Below are 19,403 nucleotides of genomic sequence, written 5' to 3'. Positions count from 1 at the left end.
GAGAGAGAGAGAGAGAGAGAGAGAGCGAGAGAGAGAGAGAGAGAGAGAGAGAGGGGTGACCATAAAATGGTCAGCAAGCTTTTTCTTGGTCTCTAGTTCGTATCTGATTGCATTTATTGCAAGAAATACAACATACAACTCATGCAGTAATACATGTGGAAGAATGGATGATAACAATGGATGATGGTGGCTATGATAATACATTTATATGAAGAGAAGTTGTAAGCTATAGTACCACAGTTATTATCTGATTAGTCATTTATCTCACTCTTAATGTGCATGTCTTTGATACTTTTGTCTGTAGGAGATTAGAAGACACTTCATTAAACGGAGGCAGGATTTTGAACTGTAATATTTAGCATCAACTGTGCAAAGTGCTTCAGAAATTCTAAGAGGTGAAACTAGTCCATTAGAAAAAGTAAATATGGAAATCATCATTCATTCCATGGGCTTCTAAAGTTCTGAGAGTGTAGATCAGTGTAGTACCTTTTTCTTTGAGTTTCCTAATGTCATTGCTGCCATAGCAACTGGCAATGCAAACAGATATTCAGACACCACTGCCAAATTATTGGTGTTACTATTTATAAGTATGTGTTGAGTTAAATGTACATTTTTGTTTTATTATATCAGTTAATGACAACATTTACTCCAAATCCAAAATAAAAATATTGTCTTTTTGCACATTTATTTGCAGAAGATGACAACTAGTCATAATAAACAAACAAACAAACAAACAAAAAAGATGCAGTGTTCAGACCTCAAATAATGCAAAGAAAATAAATTCTTTTTTAAACAACACATTTTTAAGTTTTAATGCTTTAGCTTGGGAAGAGTTCAGAAATTAATATTTGTGAAACAATCCCCATTTTTAAAATTATTTACATAATTTTAAAAAAGGTGTGTTAGACTGAAATAAACATATTTGGTAAAACACTACATAATACAATACACTTCAATTAACAGGATAATTAAAATGTTAGAGTGGTAGTGTAATTGTAAAGTGTAGGTTTTGTTAACAGGCCTAGGTATGATGTGCTGGGATGAAGACGCACACTATCACGCTGCCTCTTTAAAGCTTTAAAATGTAGGATGCTTCACCATATGAGGTCAATCATCATCCCAAATCTGGTAGCCATAGTAACACCCACTATGATCTTACAGTTCATGGTTGGATAAGAAAGCATAACAAGCTCTTGACACCTCCTTCTTCCTAAAGAGTCTGCTGCTACATACCGAACTTAGCAACACAAAAAAACAGTATTTCTTAGCTGGTTGTGCTCAACCTTCAGTTTAAAATATTGTTGTGTTCACCCAGACAGGGTCAGATGGAGAGATCACAGCTGAGGAACAGGTGCACATGCTGCTGGATGCCAAAATGCAGTGCCTCCACACTGTGTCTGCCAATGACATTGCTGGTAAGGGAATTTACCACATCACGCACACACACACACACACACACACACACACACACACACACATAATGAATTATACATTTCTATTATATCATCTGCGCATGCCTTCTCACCCAAACCACACCCTTTTATCCGTCTTTTTGCTCATTATTTTGTCTGCACTTTGCTTACATGACATGTTTTTACCACCACATTGGATTTTGGGTGCATATGCTTTGATCTCATTTCCTGTGTCCAACAGGAAATTGAATGCATAACACAAGCTCATTAAAAATTCACAGATCAGATTATGATTAGAAGCAGATGCTTTCCTTTGTTAACAGTACTGAAGATGTTCAGGCTAAGACCTTTCTTACAATCCACCGATTCCAGGAATTAACTGCAGTGTACTGTGGAATACAGTTATAGAAGTAGTACATGCTGTTTCCTGAGAACAGGACATTTTGTGCAATGGTTCTTCATCAGCTGTGCAAGCAAATTTCTTAGACAGCTGACAAAGGACCTTTGTCCGAAATGGCAAGTTTCTCTGGAAAACCTTGTGTTGTACTACACTGTTATGTTTACTGTCTCTCTCTCTCTACATATATAAACTATATATAAAACAAAGAGTAGAACATATGTGCTGTATTTATTTTTATTCTGAAGAGGCACACAGGAAATAGAACCAGTTTTATCTTTGGAATAGTTTGCTGAGCAACTATAAGCAAGCAATCCGGTTTGCCACTTCATAAGGGCAAATATAACAGTCACAAATATAAAGCATAACACTGTTATGGAAAACAGTTTGACTGTGGAGCAAAAACAAAATAAGTAAACAAATATACTATTAAAGATCGATTTGTTTTTAATTCTGCTACATGTGACATAAACTGCAACATAATTTCATAACAAACGAATTTTTAGAATTAACTTCTCATAGTGCTTCTCATAGGGAATGCTGGTTACATTTCTCTAGACTGTCATCATGTCTAGGAAACAGATATTAAATTGTGGATTTTTCAGGGAACGTCTCCACCATAAAGTCAACTGCATTTTCCTGGCTGGATCAAGTGCGAATGAAACTGATAATTAAATGAATAGCAATAATTAAATGAGTCTGGATAGCTATTAACTGTGCATGTAAAACAGAGTAGGAGCGCCAACTATATAATGAGCAGTAACTACATAAACACATGTTAAGACATTTTTCAATGACAACATGTATTAGATTCAATTACGAATTTTAAACTGCAGTAGAAGAAAGAGACTGTCTTACTTACTGATGTGCAAAGCACATTTCAGCACTGACAGGCCAGGATGTTACAGTAGTGACATGTCATCTTACAGGCATGCTTTGTTCAGCTAGAAAGGGATGACAAAGATTCTGAGACCAAAGATCTGAGATGCCTTTTGGGCTTGTAGCTCTGAACAGTGGTTTGAAGACATAGCAAGGAGCTGAAACCTCCATGGTTTGAAATGGGAAGATTGCAACATTTGTAATTGACTCTTGCCAGGAGCAAGCAAGAGTTGAATGCAGTACTGATGTCCTTGTGCTCTGGGTCTCCCCAGAAATTTTAAGGCAAGAACTAGCATGCTTTCTATTGGCAGGAACAGAGCAAGGTTTTTTTTTTTCAAAAAACCTTCGACTCAGGGGTGCTGGGGCTACAGTTATATTCACTTAGTTATATTAACACTTAGTTATATTAACTAATATATTATATTATTATATTAGTTATATTAAGTGTTAGCCATTTAAGCATTTAAGGGTTGAAGGTTTTTTCAAAAAAGAATTTTTGGAAAGGTTGCTTTCTAAATCAAATAATGTCACAATGAAGTCCATATAATATTGTTCTGTAAAAATTGTATTACATATTTATTACATGTCACTATGAACGAGAAGATGGCAACAAAATATGACAAATTCTCTATTATACTGTGTAATTGTTTTTAGATTCATGTGTGCTTTATATGAGATTATACAATAAAGATACTTTAACAATAATAGAAAATGGACATGTCTGTGAAACCCGACAACATCCTACTTTTTACACATACAGTGTGACACTGCAATTTTGTTCCAATAATTTTGACACGGTGCTAACTTTACTGAAGGCCGTCTTTCGTTTTAAAGGCATTCAGCTTGATTACTCGGGAGCATGTCAAACAAAGTATTCCAAGACCTTTGATTTGATCTAAAGACCAAATAACCATTTTATGTTTTTGGCCTGCCTGAGCATTATTGAGGCAAAAATCATAATGTAAAACTTAGGATTTTGTCTTTTTTTTTTAATTATGAGGACTGCCTAATGGTTAACTAGTCCCATGCTTTATGTACTTACCTGAATGTCACTATACTTACAGTCACGTGTGTAGGGATCTACATGGATGCACAGGCACACCATTAGAGAGACAGAGAGACAGACTTTTAAAATGTTTGAAAAAAATCAATAAAACATGCCACATTACAGACAAAAATTATTGTTGTCATGGCAGTTATATTTGTAACAAAGCATGCAGACAAGTTTGCAGTTTGATTCATGATTGTGTTTTGAGACTAAAACAGGATGTCTCCTTATGAGTGGACCTTACTGTTCAACTGAATAACCCAAGTTCAGTGACAAATAATTTTATGTATTTTGGATGGCAAGGCAATAAAAATGTTTGTAGTTCATCGATATGCCATAACAACATAATCAAGAGAATAGGTTTGACAATATTACAGAAAGGTCACATTAAACACATTTCACAGCAACTCTTTATGTCACGCCACGTCAGGTTCAACCCGCATCCAGGTAGTCTGGTTGCCCTGATCCCTCACACAACCAGCCCCAGGCGTGCACTCTTCACACTCACATGTATCACCTCTTCAATCTGACACCACTAATCGGCCCTGAACACTAATTTTGGTTTCTTGTTGCTCGTCGCTTGCATACATATTGAACCCCGTCCTTTTCAGTCTTTCACTGCATCGTGTTTACACTAGCCTGCTCGTTCCTTTGCTATGCGCTGCTCTCTCTTAAGTTATCTCCTTCTATTTCAGCATTATCGCTTTCCTTTGTATTAAGAACCAGCTTTCAGTGGGTTCGTTCCCCCATCGTTTCCCTTAGTGATTCATTTTTAGTTTGTTTCTTGTGAATATAAAATTAAAAAAAATCCTGGATTGAACTGGACTCACTCTTCACATGTGTGTGACTGAGATGTCACAAATATAAAACTATTGTCTTAATATTTTAACTATGTATTTGCATACATTGAGCTTGTGATCTACTTGACATTATAAGAATGCATAAACTAACATGAAGAAAAAACTATGAATAAAGCACGCATGGAATTAAATAATTTAAATCAGGACTACAGCAGAGCAAAATGAACCATTTAGGACATCTGGTGTCTATGACAGGAACAAACTTGCAGTGTCCAGAATATAGAGAAAATCATAAACAGAATAAAAGGGGCACCAAAAGGCATAAACCTCTTCACAGCAACCAATCAGAAAGGCCAAAACAAGTATCAACATGAACCTAATGACACAAAAAACACTGCTAAGTCAACTGAAGAGCTTCCCAGTCCCCCAATGGCCAATTTTCTGTTCTCCAAATAAAGCTTCAAATTTTATATATAATGAGTTGTGTGTTTCACTTGCTGGAGTGGAAATCATTAGAAGTCAGTAATGTCAGTGGTTTGGAGGTGCAACAAAGTTTTTGAACACAAGCGGTGAAGGGCAAAAATGTAATTTACACTCTAAATATTTGTGGAAAGCATGTCTTAACTTTTCTATTACTGAAATCAGAATTGTAAAAAAAAAATCAATTCAAAAGAAATAATGTTTTTGAATTCTGTGTGGTTATTTTTAGACTATCTTAGATTATAGAAATAACCATACAGAATTGAAAAACAACAAACTCATAGTCAAAAATACAGGATCAGGATAATGTGGAGCCTGAGAGAAAGAGTGTGTATATGTGCATGTGTAATCTCCTTATCCCATATCCTACTTCCATGTTAACACTATATCTGAAGGGTATAGTAATCATATAAGAGATATAGACATTAAATCTATAAAAAATGTATTAAAGGTATCATTCATCTCAGTTTCAACTTGAAAGGCATTGTATATTAAAATACGTCTATACATTTGAACCTTGATAAAGGTCAATTTATATGCAAAGTTCCATGATGTGAACATAAATGTATAGCCATCATTATTATTAATGTTTTTTTTGTCCTTCGGGAAAAAGGGGACACATGTCCTCCAGAATGGGATGGTCTGATCTGCTGGCCACAAGGGCACCCTGGAACTGTGATCAAAGTGCCATGTCCCAGATACATCTACGATTTCAACCATGGAGGTATGACTACGGTTTAACGTCAGAAACCATGTAATGTTTAGAGCTCTGGGTGAGAACTATGGACAGGCACATTCGAGGCCTGGACTTTGGAATAGTGTTTCTCTTAAGCATCAGCTTTTATTTTGTGGGTCCGTGGTGTTGATATATCATCTTAAACTGCATCTCAAAGTTGCAGTTGTGCTTTACCTTGTGTCATTTTTGCAGGCAATGCCTATAGGAAGTGCGATTCCAACAACTCCTGGGTGCTTGGAGATGGGGTGAATAAAACTTGGGCCAACTACACCGAGTGCATCAAGTCCCCTGGACCCAACAGAGAACGAGTGAGATGCACTACAGACAATATTCTGCTTTATAGGCCTCTAGCCAGAGATTCCAACGGTGCATAAAGCATCTGAAAAACACAGCTCCGTTTGTATCTGCAGCAAGTGTTTTTTGAGAGGCTTCACGTCATGTACACTGTGGGGTACTCGGCCTCCTTTGGCTCTCTGCTCGTTGCCATCCTCATTATTGGATACTTCAGGTGAGGCTGTGCACATGTGTTTTAGATCTGCATGCATGTGTGTGTCTATGCATGTGTGCATGTTTTTGAAAATAAAAACTGAAATGCTTATAGTTCCTGAAGTTGCTCAGTTGCCTAACTATATCAAGGACACAGCAAAAACAGGTTCATTTAAGCATGGTATATACTGATGTTATCCTTAACTTGTTTACCAACAGGCTGCCTCAATACCATTCATAGCCAGTATAATTACGGGCATAGCAAGGTGAAGGTAGTCAATGAGTATTAAATAATAATATCCGAATAAGAATTGTTGAGAAAGAGTCAGCCCTCCTAGTCTAAGGAACTGATCTGCTCTTGGCACTTGCCACAAATATCTTTAAACTATTAGACAACATTCAACAGACGATGGACATACAAAAGGTAAGATTACCTCATTTCCCCATTTCAGTGATTAACAATCAGCGGTTCCTGACCTGCTCAGATGGGGATGGGTTTCTATTTTTAGCCTCAGGTCTTTTTAAAGCCCTCGATTACTGTCAGGCTTTTTTGGGGACATTTTCTGTCACCACTGTTCACCTTGGTTTGCTCATTAGGGAGCCTTTGCACACGTCTGTAATGTTTCTTTGTTGCAATACCTAAGATACAAAGCCCTGTCCAAATCAAAGGGATCTGAACTGAACATGGCTAACAAGCTGAGAGAAACATTTGTGGCGTGTTAGAGCGTATAGCATATAAAACCTTAGATACTGACAGCTATTGAGAGTCAGACAAACACGACTAAAAGGATCTTAATCATTTAAGTGTGCATTATTAAATCCAACCTGAGGCAATCATTTTTGCTATTTAACATATTGGAAAATAATAACTGTTTGGAACAAATATAATAACTGTTAGGGACAAATAATCTGAATGTAGAGCAGCAGCACATCTGGTAAGGAGACGTGTACAAGGGAATCAGAACTGTTCCTGCTGGTTCCAGTGCATTATTACAGGCTTGAAACAGCTAAAGTGTCCTAATGCAGACCATTGTACCAGGCAGTTTTTAAACTACAACACCTCTTATATCTGTTAAATGAAAGCAACATTATACATCAGTATGTTTGTTGTACAACCTTACTGTGTAGTATCACTACCTTTATTCAGAGGTGAGTTAACTATGTTAATATATACTTCCCATACATGAATTGCATTCAGGTCTTTGTCGATGACTGCATAATGAGTTATAACACTGAGGAGAGCCTCAAGAATTTAATGGAAAGTTTTGTTTTAATAAATGCACTGTGAAATAAGCAAAAACAAAAAAGTAAACAAGGTTAAATGCAGTTCACGGTAGACACGCACTCTCCCCAGCGGGTAGAATGTGTTCAAGCTCTCAATCTGAACAGAGCAATGCAGCATCTTCCTGTTCTCTCTGTTTTATCCAGTATGACATGTGGACACATTGTGCAGTGCAGAAACCAGTGGGGCATGCAGCACATGCCACGAATCAAACAGGCATGCTGTTCAGTGAATTCCACCTCATTATATCGCTGTGGCTATTTGATCTGTCGGAGTAAGATAACGATTTGCGTTTAAAACACCCCCCACTTACCCAGCACCATGGCAACGCTGTGTATTCAGGTAATGCTGCTGAACAGACATCACATGGCAATACTGTCAAGTTGGAAACATCTCACATTTCTGTTAAGACAGAAACGTTTTAAATGTGTTTTTATATATTAAAACTTTGGGAAAAAAAAAAAAACTTTTTTTTTTTTTTTTTAAATAAGCATTTGCAGCCTTTGCTTATGTTGCATTTTCAGTAACTGAATTCCTTTCCACAGCTCATACCCTTTATGGTGCTTAGGGCCACCGACGATCACTGTGTTTTGCTATGTTATTTTACACCTTTTCAGGTCAGAGGAACTGAAGTGCAGGGAAAGAAACCCTTGTTTTTGGAATTTAATTTTAAAGTTTTTCATATCTTAACTGTGTCACGATACGGCCGCTCCTTCCTCCTCAACCGTCTCGGTGTGTGTGTGTGTGTGTGTGTGTGTGTGTATGTGTGTGTGTGTGTGCGCGCGTTAGTCGGTAGTGCCATGCCCTCTTGTGTCATCCACCTGATCCTTGTTGTGTTTAATTGTCTTGAGTGTGTGTATATATATATGTCTCATGTGTTGTCGTATGTTTGTCGGTGTTTGATGTAATGTAGCATGTGTGCTACATAATGTAGCATGTGTGCTACACCTACACAAGTGTAGGTGTTTTGTGTTAAATAAAACATTTGTCTCAACGTGCTTCGTCCCCGCATCCTGCTTAAGCCTCATTCCATCACAAACTGGTCTTACAAGAACCTCTGAAGGAATTCACCCTTTAACCTCTGTTGAGGTATGCTAATTTTACAAGTGACATTATGTACCAGAATCACTGGTAAGCATTGAATCACTTAGTTGTGGCTGTAAGGTGAGGACGCTTTAGCAGGATGCGAGGATGAGGCACGTTTAAACATTCCTTTTTTATTTCGACATTTAACACGACATAGCACGTAGGCTATGTTCTCATCAAACACCAACAAACATACAACAACACACGAGACATATATATACACTCAAGACGATTACACACAATCAGATCAGGTGGACGTCACGAGAGGGCGTGGCACTACAGACGAACGAACACACACACACACACGCACACACAGACACACAAAGACGTTTAAGAAGGAGGGAGGGGCTGTATCATGACAGAGCCCGTATCACGACTCCCGATGTGCCAGCCTATCTGGCTGCGGCCCCGAGACCAATGCCAAACGGCGAGGCAATAGGACCAGACAACCTGCCATGGGCCATCGTGAGCAGGACAGCGGGGGGGAAGGAGCGGGACCAAGACAATGACAGATACAGGAATGCCCACACTAACAGACACAGACACAGACACAGACACAGAGGGGAATAAAGTGACCAGTATATTCGGGGTAACGGAGACAAGCACGGTGACAGAGGCAGGCACAACACCACACATATTAACAGTGCAGAGAAGAAAGGGGGAACCCCAGCCAGTCCCCCAGTCGTCGGCTGGGTCGGATACCAACCAGCCTGGGGGGGATTGTCCTTCGCCGACTTGGTTAGCGGTGGCTGCCCTGACTGTGACGCTTCCACGTTGGGAAGCGTACCAGTTATGACCCTGCTTCTCTGCCAGTCACCCGGGGCAGCTTGCTTGCTCCAGAGCGGCATGCCCTGGGTGGAGCATTAGGTGGAGCCTTGGGTGCTGGGGGTTCGTCGTTCTCGGAGCCTGTGATGTCGCTCTGAGAGGGAGGATCCCCTGAGGGACCTCCTTCACCTCCATCAAAGGGTCCTCCTCACGAGTGCACCCCATATGCGACTGCAGATCAACGTCACTGTACTCCGCTCTCTCTCCATACTCAGTGTAGCCCTCTAGATAGTCCATGTAGGGGTCTTAGGACCCAGCAGAGTCCATCTTCGATTGCTGGTTATCGTAGTCTGGCTGGTCTCCGTAGGACTCAGAGTTCGACCCCGGACCATATACAGGGAACCCCCCCAAAATGCTCCAATGGATTCCTACCCCTTTGCGGATCCCTGGGGCAAGGCCAGGATGAGCGAAGGTCTCACCATGGTACGGGAGGAGTCCACGAAGTCCAACTCAGAGGACTGAAATATACCAATACCAATCCTGGTAGCCAGACATGGCTCCGTACAACTCCCCCGCTTCCGCACTCGGACCGCCCACACCTGGACCTCTCTCCCCTATTGTGGGAGTCAGGAGGTGCCCAAGAACACAGGGGTGCTTCCTTACAAGGGCTGTAGGAGGGTGTTTATCTCCTTTCTTTCCCTTCCTCTTTTTACCTTTCCTCAGGATCCTTCATAGGTCGGAGGAGGCTTTAGCAGGATGCGAGGACGAGGCATAAACATACCATTCTATTTCAACATTTAACACATATGACATAGCACGTTATATTCTCATCAAACACCAACAAACATACGACAACACATGAGACATATATATACACTCAAGACGATTACACACAACAAGATCAGCTGGACGACACGAGAGGGCGTGGCACTACAGACGAACGAACACACACACACACACACACACACAGACGTTTGAGGGAGGGAGGAGCTGTATCATGACAATGGCCAAAATAGTTCATGCTGGCCTCTGGTCCCACTTAAAAGTGCCAGGCATTTACCCGAATATCAAGAGTTTCACTGAGTCTGCCAAGAGCAAATCACAGAGGAGGCATGTTTGCCTAAAAAGTGTGATTCAATCTCACTGTTATTTAAGGCACGACATGCTCCCTCAGTTTGTTTGATGTGTTGCTACAGTAACATACATTTTGAAGAAAGACATTTCATGAGGCTTCCAGGAATCCAGTTGTGCGTTAAGACCCCAAATCCCCCCCCCCCCTTCACCCACCATCACCAACCAGTCCAGTGCCCTCACCATGGGCCAGTACTGATGGTTATAATACTGCAAAGTACTGACATGCTCCACAGCCACGCAAGCCCATGCAGTTAAACAGCCAGCAACGATGTGGCAAGTAGTAATTATCCAGGCGTATCAATCGCATGTTCACAGAGAAGGCACCACAGCTTCAATCTCGGGCTGCCAGAGGAGACCCACCGGGTGGAAAACGGAAGCTGGCGATGCTGCCTGGACCAGTGGCAGGTGTGGTTGGCTTGGTATTGGGTGCGCCAGTGTTTTTAACTGCGGACTATCCCACACCGTTACTTGGAAAGGATGCATCATTCCTTATGTGGCCCATTAACCATCTACAATATAACAGTTAAACATGGTTTTTCATTATTGTTTATCCCAGGTGTTTAACCCATTAGCGTGCCACATGGCCTATAGCAAAAATATAATTAGGCGCTTGTTAACCTGTATGTTCACAGAAATCAATGTTAAGGCATCTTCTCAAGTCCCAGCTCATTTATTTTCTTCCTATGATCCATAAACAAGCGAACCCTTTGGTGCCTTTTCACAAATAGTTCAAATGATGCTGAAAACATCAAGATGATGGGAGTTAAATTTAGCACATGATCACACCGTTCTCTGCAAAAAAAGGAAGGTAATAACTTGGATCATGCTTGATTCAAGCTGATGAGGTTTGGCACGCTTGGTGTAACAGCAATAAATGTACCCAGGAGCTCAGGGTGCTGCCCATATAACAGAACAACTACATGTTGCCTTGTTCATTCATAGCACAGGCCTTAGTTTGTAATGCAGTTCGGAAGCTTATTTTTGCACGAAACATTACTAATATGAATGAAAACTGATTAAAAACAGAGAACACAGCCAGTAACCTAACCCAGAGTTTTCCACCCAGCCCTGCGCGACAGCTCGAGTGCCGCAGGGCAAGGAGCAGGATACAGAAGCATCTCTCGACACAGACATTTATTAATGAGACAAAAAATGAAGTATAACTATAAGTTTAAGTGGCACTCACATACAACAGCCCAGTGCATGATGAACAAGTACAAAAAAAAAAAAAAAAAGACACAGTCAGAAGCAGAACACAGTCAGTGAGCCTGAACATAAATAACGACAGACAAAGATTGCAACAAACATGAGGGATTATTTACATTAATCATAAATTATGTGAAACAAGGTGCAAGTGATGATAACAAAGGAGGTGTGGTCACAATTAATAGGGCAGTCACAGACAACACAGTCAACAGACAATTCCCACAGCACGTGGCAGGCACTACCACGTGATGTGTGGGAAGGACAGCGTACCGCTACACCATGAAGCCAGCTCCCTACATGTTTAATGACTAATCAGAGCTCTATGGGACTTGATCACTGTACAATTTGTGGAGAAACTGAGGGAATGGATTGGACTGAGAATTTTGGATATAATAAACAGGACCTAAATCTTTGAAATATATAACGGGATCAAATTTAGTTACTGAAATGGTCCAAGTACATGGGGTAAAAATGTTTAAAACATGCTATAGTTTTTAAATGGGTTATCTAATGTAGATGAAAACACAGAACAAAAGTGTCACTGTACCAGCACACTTTGTGAGATCACAGTGTAACACCTCGAAACAGTAAAGATCACAATCTAACTAAAACCTTAAACTAAATCAAGCTAACCACATTAAGCTGCTACATTCATTTTAAAAAAATGTGTCAGCCTTTGAAACCTCCCTCTGGCCCTTAGCATTCATAGGTAATTAGAAGGTGGAACCAAAAGTGATGTAAACCATGGTTTGTGTGCTTTCAGGCGCCTGCACTGCACACGGAATTTCATCCACATGCATCTATTTGTGTCCTTCATGCTCCGAGCCGTGAGCATCTTCGTGAAGGACTGCGTGGTGCACAGCAGCGACGGCCTGCAGGAGTTTGACGCCATGCTCATGAACAACTTTACCAACGCGGTGGGCGTGGCGCCGGTGAACACATCTCAGTATGTGAGTACAGCAGTGCAGCGGTACCTGACTTAGGCCTGTCAGTCCACACTGAGCAGAGGTTGCCTAGTTTCTCCGTGGTCAAAAACATGCGCTGTATATCCTTGCCCATGCATTGCACTAATGCACCTGACCCAACTTGTATAATGTGATAATTACCTCATGAGTTACTGGTTGCATTAGAATATATAAAATAGAAAAGTTTGTAGCACAAGGAGCTCCCTGGATGACACTTTGGAACCGCAGATGTAGTCCTTACAGTAACAGTAACGGCTTTTTTTTTTTACAGTGCATTCTGTTCTGGTTATTTTTACTTCTTTCTAAAACTAATGGTGCTTTTATCCCCATATTTCCATTTCTCGTGGCAGATTCAAGGTTAGGACTTCTTTGGTGGCATTTTGGGAGGTTCCTAGAGTATCATTTATGCTGTCTTATGTATGTCACCCTCTATTCTGCAATATTTTGTAGTTTTTAAGTTTCGTGTTTCCAGAAAGTTGCCATGAAGTTATACTGGGCAATGACATTGGAGGGCAAAGTGAATTCAGAGCACCTTGTCTGTACTGTCTTGTAAGTGACAGTTCAGCAATTTGAAATTTTGCAAGACATCCAAATCCAGTACAATTTCATACTAGGTTAGACTGGAAGAAAACTTGCTTGTAGCCATCACACTGTGTAATGTTATACACAATCATGTCACTGGCTGTGTGACATGTCACTGGTATCACGGAATGCTCGCCTCCCGCGGGCCACGTGATTTGGCAGGATATTTGTTTGTGGTCACGCCTGCACACACCTGCACCTTGTCTTGTCTGTGTATTTAAACTGTGTCAATGTGTGCAGTGCATTGGTCGTTGTGAATGTAGCGTGTCGCTTGTAACTATATGTATCGTGTCATAACTATGTTTGTTTCACATCGCGTTGTATTTAGACGTCATTAGTGTTTAGTGTGCGTATGTTCACTGTTTGTGTTTATACGTGAGTGCCACTGTTTCCTCAATATTGTACATAAATAAATGTTCGCCCATGTCCCTGGAGTCTGTGCGTCCTGCCCCTCGCCCTTCGGGACTCAGGTTACAACTTGTTAATAGAATGTAGCTGTGAGAAATAACGGTGCGTTCAGTAAGATAAAGTTGACTACAGTAAAACTAGAACTGTATGTAATACAGTCATTCATGAGGTATCTCTTCAATGAAACTGGATATCTGATGTGAGCACTCCCATCCTTCAGAAAGGATTCCATTTCAGCATGGCTATAATATACTGTGCCAGCTGTTGCCTGAGAAGATTAAACATTCTCAAGGCCCAACATTTAAGAGGTAATACAAAGGCAATCGGGAGAATAACGCTCGGTATGTACAGTAAACACTAGTGGCAATACTTTGCAAAGAGAATACAGACCTGGCAGGTTTAAATATACTGCGTCTATGTGAAACAGGTGTAGCTAATTGTCCGGTGATGATGATCTTCCGAATTGTCTTTGTTTGGTTGGGTTTTCCGCTGGGGGACAAACAGAATGTTGGAAGTTGTAGTGCCCTGGGGAAACAGGCGGCACGACAGTAGTCATGCAAGCCCACAGATGGCTGTGCACATCTAGCCCTGGCTCCTCTCCCATATCCCCCTCTAGAGCAGCGGTAGCAGCTGCTTGGTACCAGAAGCTCAGACATTTGTCCTCTCTCGCCTGCTCGCCCTGATCCTGCTCAGCTGACGAACGGTCAGCCAACCTCCACACTGAATAATTGTCCGCTGCTTTTTTCCTTTCTTTCGCTGCTGATCTCATGGGCCGCGCTGCAAATGTGCCGGTTTTGGACGTTTTCATCTGTGCACTGAGGTCAGGCACATAACACCGATGACTTGCTCTCTCACTGCATAGATCAGTCAGGGTTGCTGTCAGGATTGATCATAATGGCTTAGAAATGTGAAGAGGATCTGTTACATTTATTTGCACAACAAGACCTTCATCTGTTACCCCTCTATTCCCTTCATTGTAAATGCATATCACTACATGAAGGTGACTGAAGTGTAACAGAGTAGAAAGAAAATAGAATCCCTCTGTTTGTATAAAAAGAATAACGGCATGCACTGGCCCCTGTCCCCGACTGTCCGTCACCACGCCTACGCCAATCGTCCTTGCCGCAATATTAATCATACTCACCTGTTCCCTCACTGATTACTTCCCAATATAAACCTGGTTTTCCTTTGTCGCCTCAAGAGGCTTGCCATCAGCATTTTGTCGCAGCACTACAGTAAGCCTCAGGGACCCTTATTACTGATAACAATAACAATACACAACATGCAAAAACTTTATGCATGGATAATCACTGTCAAGCTATTCCTACATTTGTGATGCCATTACTCCCTGTTCTCCAATGTCTCTATCCTGTGCACTGTTGCATTGTGTGTGTATGTGTGTGCTTGCATGTTTTCATGTGTGTTCATCTACACGTGTGTCTGTGTGTATATGTCTGGGATCAAATTAACTGTTTCATGCTATAGTTGTAAACTTGTATAAAATATCAGTGCAGAAAGAGGCACCAGTGGTTACTTATAACCCTCAATTAGTGTCCGGGTTAAAAGGGGTCACAGTAAAACTGGGAATAACTAGACTCTTGGCCATGCTGACATCAGGGTCAGACTGTGTTGACTGTGGCAGGAACAAACAGAATGTAAATTCTGCAGAGTTTACTCAAGGCCACACAGCAGGCAAGATCTGGCAGGAATGGCATGTGAAATGGCTTATGGGAATGTGTGTGCCGACTGCCCCGTACAGACGCGAAGGCTCAAAGACGCCCCTTAATTACAGTGCGCTGTGAATGCTTGCTCTCTCTCTCTGCACTGGTTACATCAAGCAGAGCCAGTGAACATCATTCAGTCGAAGAGATTCACCCCTCCACAATAGAACAGAACAGAACAGAATAGAATATATTTATTGTTATTGCACAACAAAGCTGGATAATGTGTGTGTGTGTGTGTGTGTGTGTGTGTGTGTGTGTGTGTGTGTGTGTGTGTGTGTGTGTGTATTTATAATATACACATACCAAAAAACAAATATAAACTAACTGTTGGGCAGTTGTACCAAAATATGTGCATTTGTGAGTAGAGCCTTAGAGTAAAGAGTAAACACAAGATCTCCACTGGCATGGCATTCATGTGGTGTTTTGTAGTGTTTGTCTTTCTTCTTCTTCTTCTTCTTTTTTTAACTACCCACCCACAACTGCCAGGTGCTACTTTCTAAGCTTAGATGGCTCTCTCTAAAAAAACAAAAAACAAATAAACAATCCACATGGTGGCTTTTTCTGGTGAATTTGATTATATATTACAGCCTATGTTGTGCCAACCCTGTTGACAAGCGGTGCAGTCTGTATGTCTCATCCATGGCAGTGTAGGGTTAAGCCAGCATGGATAGGCTTTGGGGACCAGATGCTTTTAGCGTTTAATCCAGCCTTTAGCTGGAGGCCTATACTCAGCACAAACAGACATTCTTCTACATGTTTAAGGTTCTCCAGAGACTGCGTTAAGCTGACACGTCTGTATAGTCAGAGCGGATGAAAGTAACATATGCACTTGATGCTTTTTCTAGACATTCCTTGCAGCTTCTCTCCTTGTGATTTTGTGTGCTTAATCAGTTTATCAGGTGAGAACTGGTTCCACTATCGTGTTTAAGGCACATTTCATAATTCATCAGGGCAAGTAAGTTAAATACATTTGGATTATTTTACATTAATATTTATGATATGGTACTATAAACGTTAATACATTCACATAGTATGACACAATAAATGGATGACACATTTATTAGTTCTTTCCTGGACCTTGGAAATGTAGATACATTTCTTTAAATTAAACCTTCAAAGCTTTTAAAACCTTTTTAAAGAGTACTGACTGCTAGTTTTTCCCTCCAGCTCTGTCCAAGTGCAGCATTTCCTAAATCCTTCCTTCAGTTCAATAAAGAAAAGCCTTTTTTTTCCCCCCCGGAAACCACAAAAGGAATTTTCATTGTCAAATTGAATTTGGTTGACACTGTAAGACTCTAAATACTGCAAATCTTTTGGAATCTGCTCTTTGTTAGGAATGGTTAAAATTAAATCTAAGCCTAGCAATAGTTTAATTCATAAAAAAAAAAAAAACACTAGGAATTCTTTATGCAATCACTTTGACCGACAAATGTTAACTGTTAAATATGAATTCATATTCATTAGTTACTGTTTGAGTGGGTGGGCACATTCTGTTTTTTTTCCTCACACTCTCTAGGACATTTGTCACAATCATTTTATCAATTTATTCAGTTTTTCATCCATAAGAATATTGATGGACTGAAAACATATTCTCAGAGAAACACTAGAACCCATAGCACAGTTACATCATTTTTGACATAACTTGCCTTTAGCTTATACCTATTATAGTTATTAAAATGTCATAACCCCTATCATCATAACGTGTGATGGTCTGACACTTGTTTTAACTCTGAGTTGGCTTGTTAATGCTTGGCAAACGTTTGACAGAATACCTCCTGCTGTGCGTATCTTGTGTCAATTATTGGGCCAAAACAGTCTAACAGGTCTGCTGGAGTTACTGCATGTAACCAGCACTTAGTGAAAGGCAAGGCAACTGGATTTATACAGCACATTTTCATACTCAAAAGTCACCCAAAGTTAAAAAAAAAAGAATGAAATAATAATAAAAAAAGGATAAAATAATAGATTTTTAAAATAACCTATGAACTCTGAAAGCAAGTTGTGTCGATTAAATCCATTTGTAAGTGCTACAGTGCAAGAACAGAATGTTATCTTTGCATCCGGCCGACTTATTTTTTTCAAATGGCTTTGATTTGTGTACGATGCAGAAAGACAGTGCCATTTTGTTACCAGCAGGAAATGGGAGTACTTTTGATTTTCATGAGACAAAGTGTAAGCCTGCTGTTTGACATGTATGTGTCAGATAAGGAGAGAGGGCCATCTCTTGAAGATTGAAGGGCTGTCCCTGTGACGAGGCACTACAGGAAATCAGCAAAGTTTCAAACAGCGTATGTCATAAGGTCCTTACCTCATGCAATGCTTGTGCACCTGACTGGACAAATTAACCCTGAGGTGCTCCCTCTCTTTCCAGAGGGTGACCTTTAGAACATTGCTTTGAAGCAATTTTCAATCTATACACACAGGTATACATACAGATGACTCAAAGTCTGGCTAAGCAGAAATGAATATTGAATAGACCCTTCAGACCCTTTTGATTTAAGGTATACCACCCTGAAAGTCAATAGGTGATTCTTCATGCATGTCCATCAAGTTCTCTGGGCCTTTCTAGTATGGGAAATAACAGTTTCTTTTTGTATGGTCACACATCAAATTCAGAAGCCTGAGCTGCTCGCATTCTTACAGAGCATTTTGAAATGTATTTAATTGAAGACATCGGAAACTGAGATTTACAGGTCTTTCCCTGGCTTCTGCAATGTTCCTGTATGCTTCTCATGATTAAAGAGCAGAACAGCAGCTTATTGTCTCTCTGCTTTAAAGTTCGGCTCAACCCGTGAATAGGAGGACCGGTGAACAGATGAGGGGAACCCTTTTTTTGTGAACCCTTTTGAAAGGGAAGTCCTTTGGGCAGAGCCACAAGATAAACTACAGCGTGGATGCGCTTTGATCATCCACCAGTAAGCATGGAAGTCCTTGCAGTTACAGTCAGCGGCCCATGGTGCACTACAGCAGCGCTAGAGGGGACCAGTGTAATAAAGTGACAGTCGAAAGTTCTGTCCAGTTGCTGGAAAGTTTTTCGGAAACTGCAGTGCTGAAGCATTAGGGCAGTTCAGTCTTTGATTCATGTCATTAAATCTTTTCCTAAGGTATAAAACCAATAATGAGGGCAGAGTAGCACTGATTAAAACTCTTTGGTAGTCTCTCTTCAGTCTCATGTCTTTCTCAGTTTCAAGGCAGCTTGAGCACGTGAGCTTCCTTTCAATGTCTCGCCCAAATTCAATTAAAGATTGTTAGGATAACATAACTGAATGTATTCAATTCAGTATCATTCACACAAGATTTCTTACAGCTTCTAACTTCTAATAATTCTTCAAGAGAAAAGGAAATCTTCTCTTGATATACACAGTATTGAGTGAAAACCCTTGACTGGAATATGGTTGGCCTGATACTTGTCTTGTCTGTAATTGAAACCGAAAATATTTTTGTTTTGTTGAATCAATCAAATGCGTACACTGGAAAATCATATATATGCACAACAGAAAAGGCTAATCATTAAAAAAATATCCAGTGCTGACAATTATATGGTGAAGAGGGGTTTGACTCATACTTCCCTGAGCTTGGCAATATGTCAGTCAGACCTGTTGCCTCGGCCCTGTCATGAGGCAGAGGTGTGTGTCTTTCATCGATCATGTGACCATGTGCATGTGAGACAAGGAAGGTGTGTATGATAGGACACAATCTCAGACCACTCCCTCCACTCACACTTATTTCACCCTCACTGTGCGTGTTCTTTAGGTTGATGAATTCAGAAAAGCAAAACAATAACTTTGAAAATGGCAAGCATACATAATATTGTTCAGCAGTAAAGAAAAAAAAAGAAAGATCATTTTTCATTCCGCTGAAACGTTATCAGTGTCCAATTGTATCATGACCGACCAAATCTTGACATTTTTATGGCATGGATTTCACATCCTGTAATTGAAGTGAAACTTGAAATAGAGGGCAAAGGACAAATGTTAAAGTAACACGGTAATTGCTGAATGCAATATGTATGA

At 40.4% G+C, this 19,403-nt stretch overlaps 1 protein-coding gene across 1 annotated transcript in view; it reads left to right on the top strand.

Moving 5' to 3' along the window:
* Positions 1 to 1,340: 1,340 nt before the first annotated feature.
* pth2ra (parathyroid hormone 2 receptor a) overlaps positions 1,341 to 19,403 on the top strand; it is a 45,746-nt gene continuing 27,683 nt past the window's right edge. Inside the window, exons 1-5 of the mRNA XM_035523019.1 lie at positions 1,341 to 1,415; positions 5,630 to 5,740; positions 5,945 to 6,060; positions 6,163 to 6,260; positions 12,475 to 12,661. Of these exons, the coding sequence (XP_035378912.1) occupies positions 1,358 to 1,415; positions 5,630 to 5,740; positions 5,945 to 6,060; positions 6,163 to 6,260; positions 12,475 to 12,661 (570 nt within the window). The 5' untranslated portion in view covers positions 1,341 to 1,357. The remainder of the gene's footprint in view (positions 1,416 to 5,629; positions 5,741 to 5,944; positions 6,061 to 6,162; positions 6,261 to 12,474; positions 12,662 to 19,403) is intronic.

This window comes from Electrophorus electricus, chromosome 25 (genome assembly GCF_013358815.1).
Source record: "Electrophorus electricus isolate fEleEle1 chromosome 25, fEleEle1.pri, whole genome shotgun sequence".
In the NCBI taxonomy this organism is placed as follows: domain Eukaryota; kingdom Metazoa; phylum Chordata; class Actinopteri; order Gymnotiformes; family Gymnotidae; genus Electrophorus; species Electrophorus electricus.
Note: the sequence above shows the minus strand (reverse complement) of the source record. Positions and strands in the feature narration are given on the sequence as shown.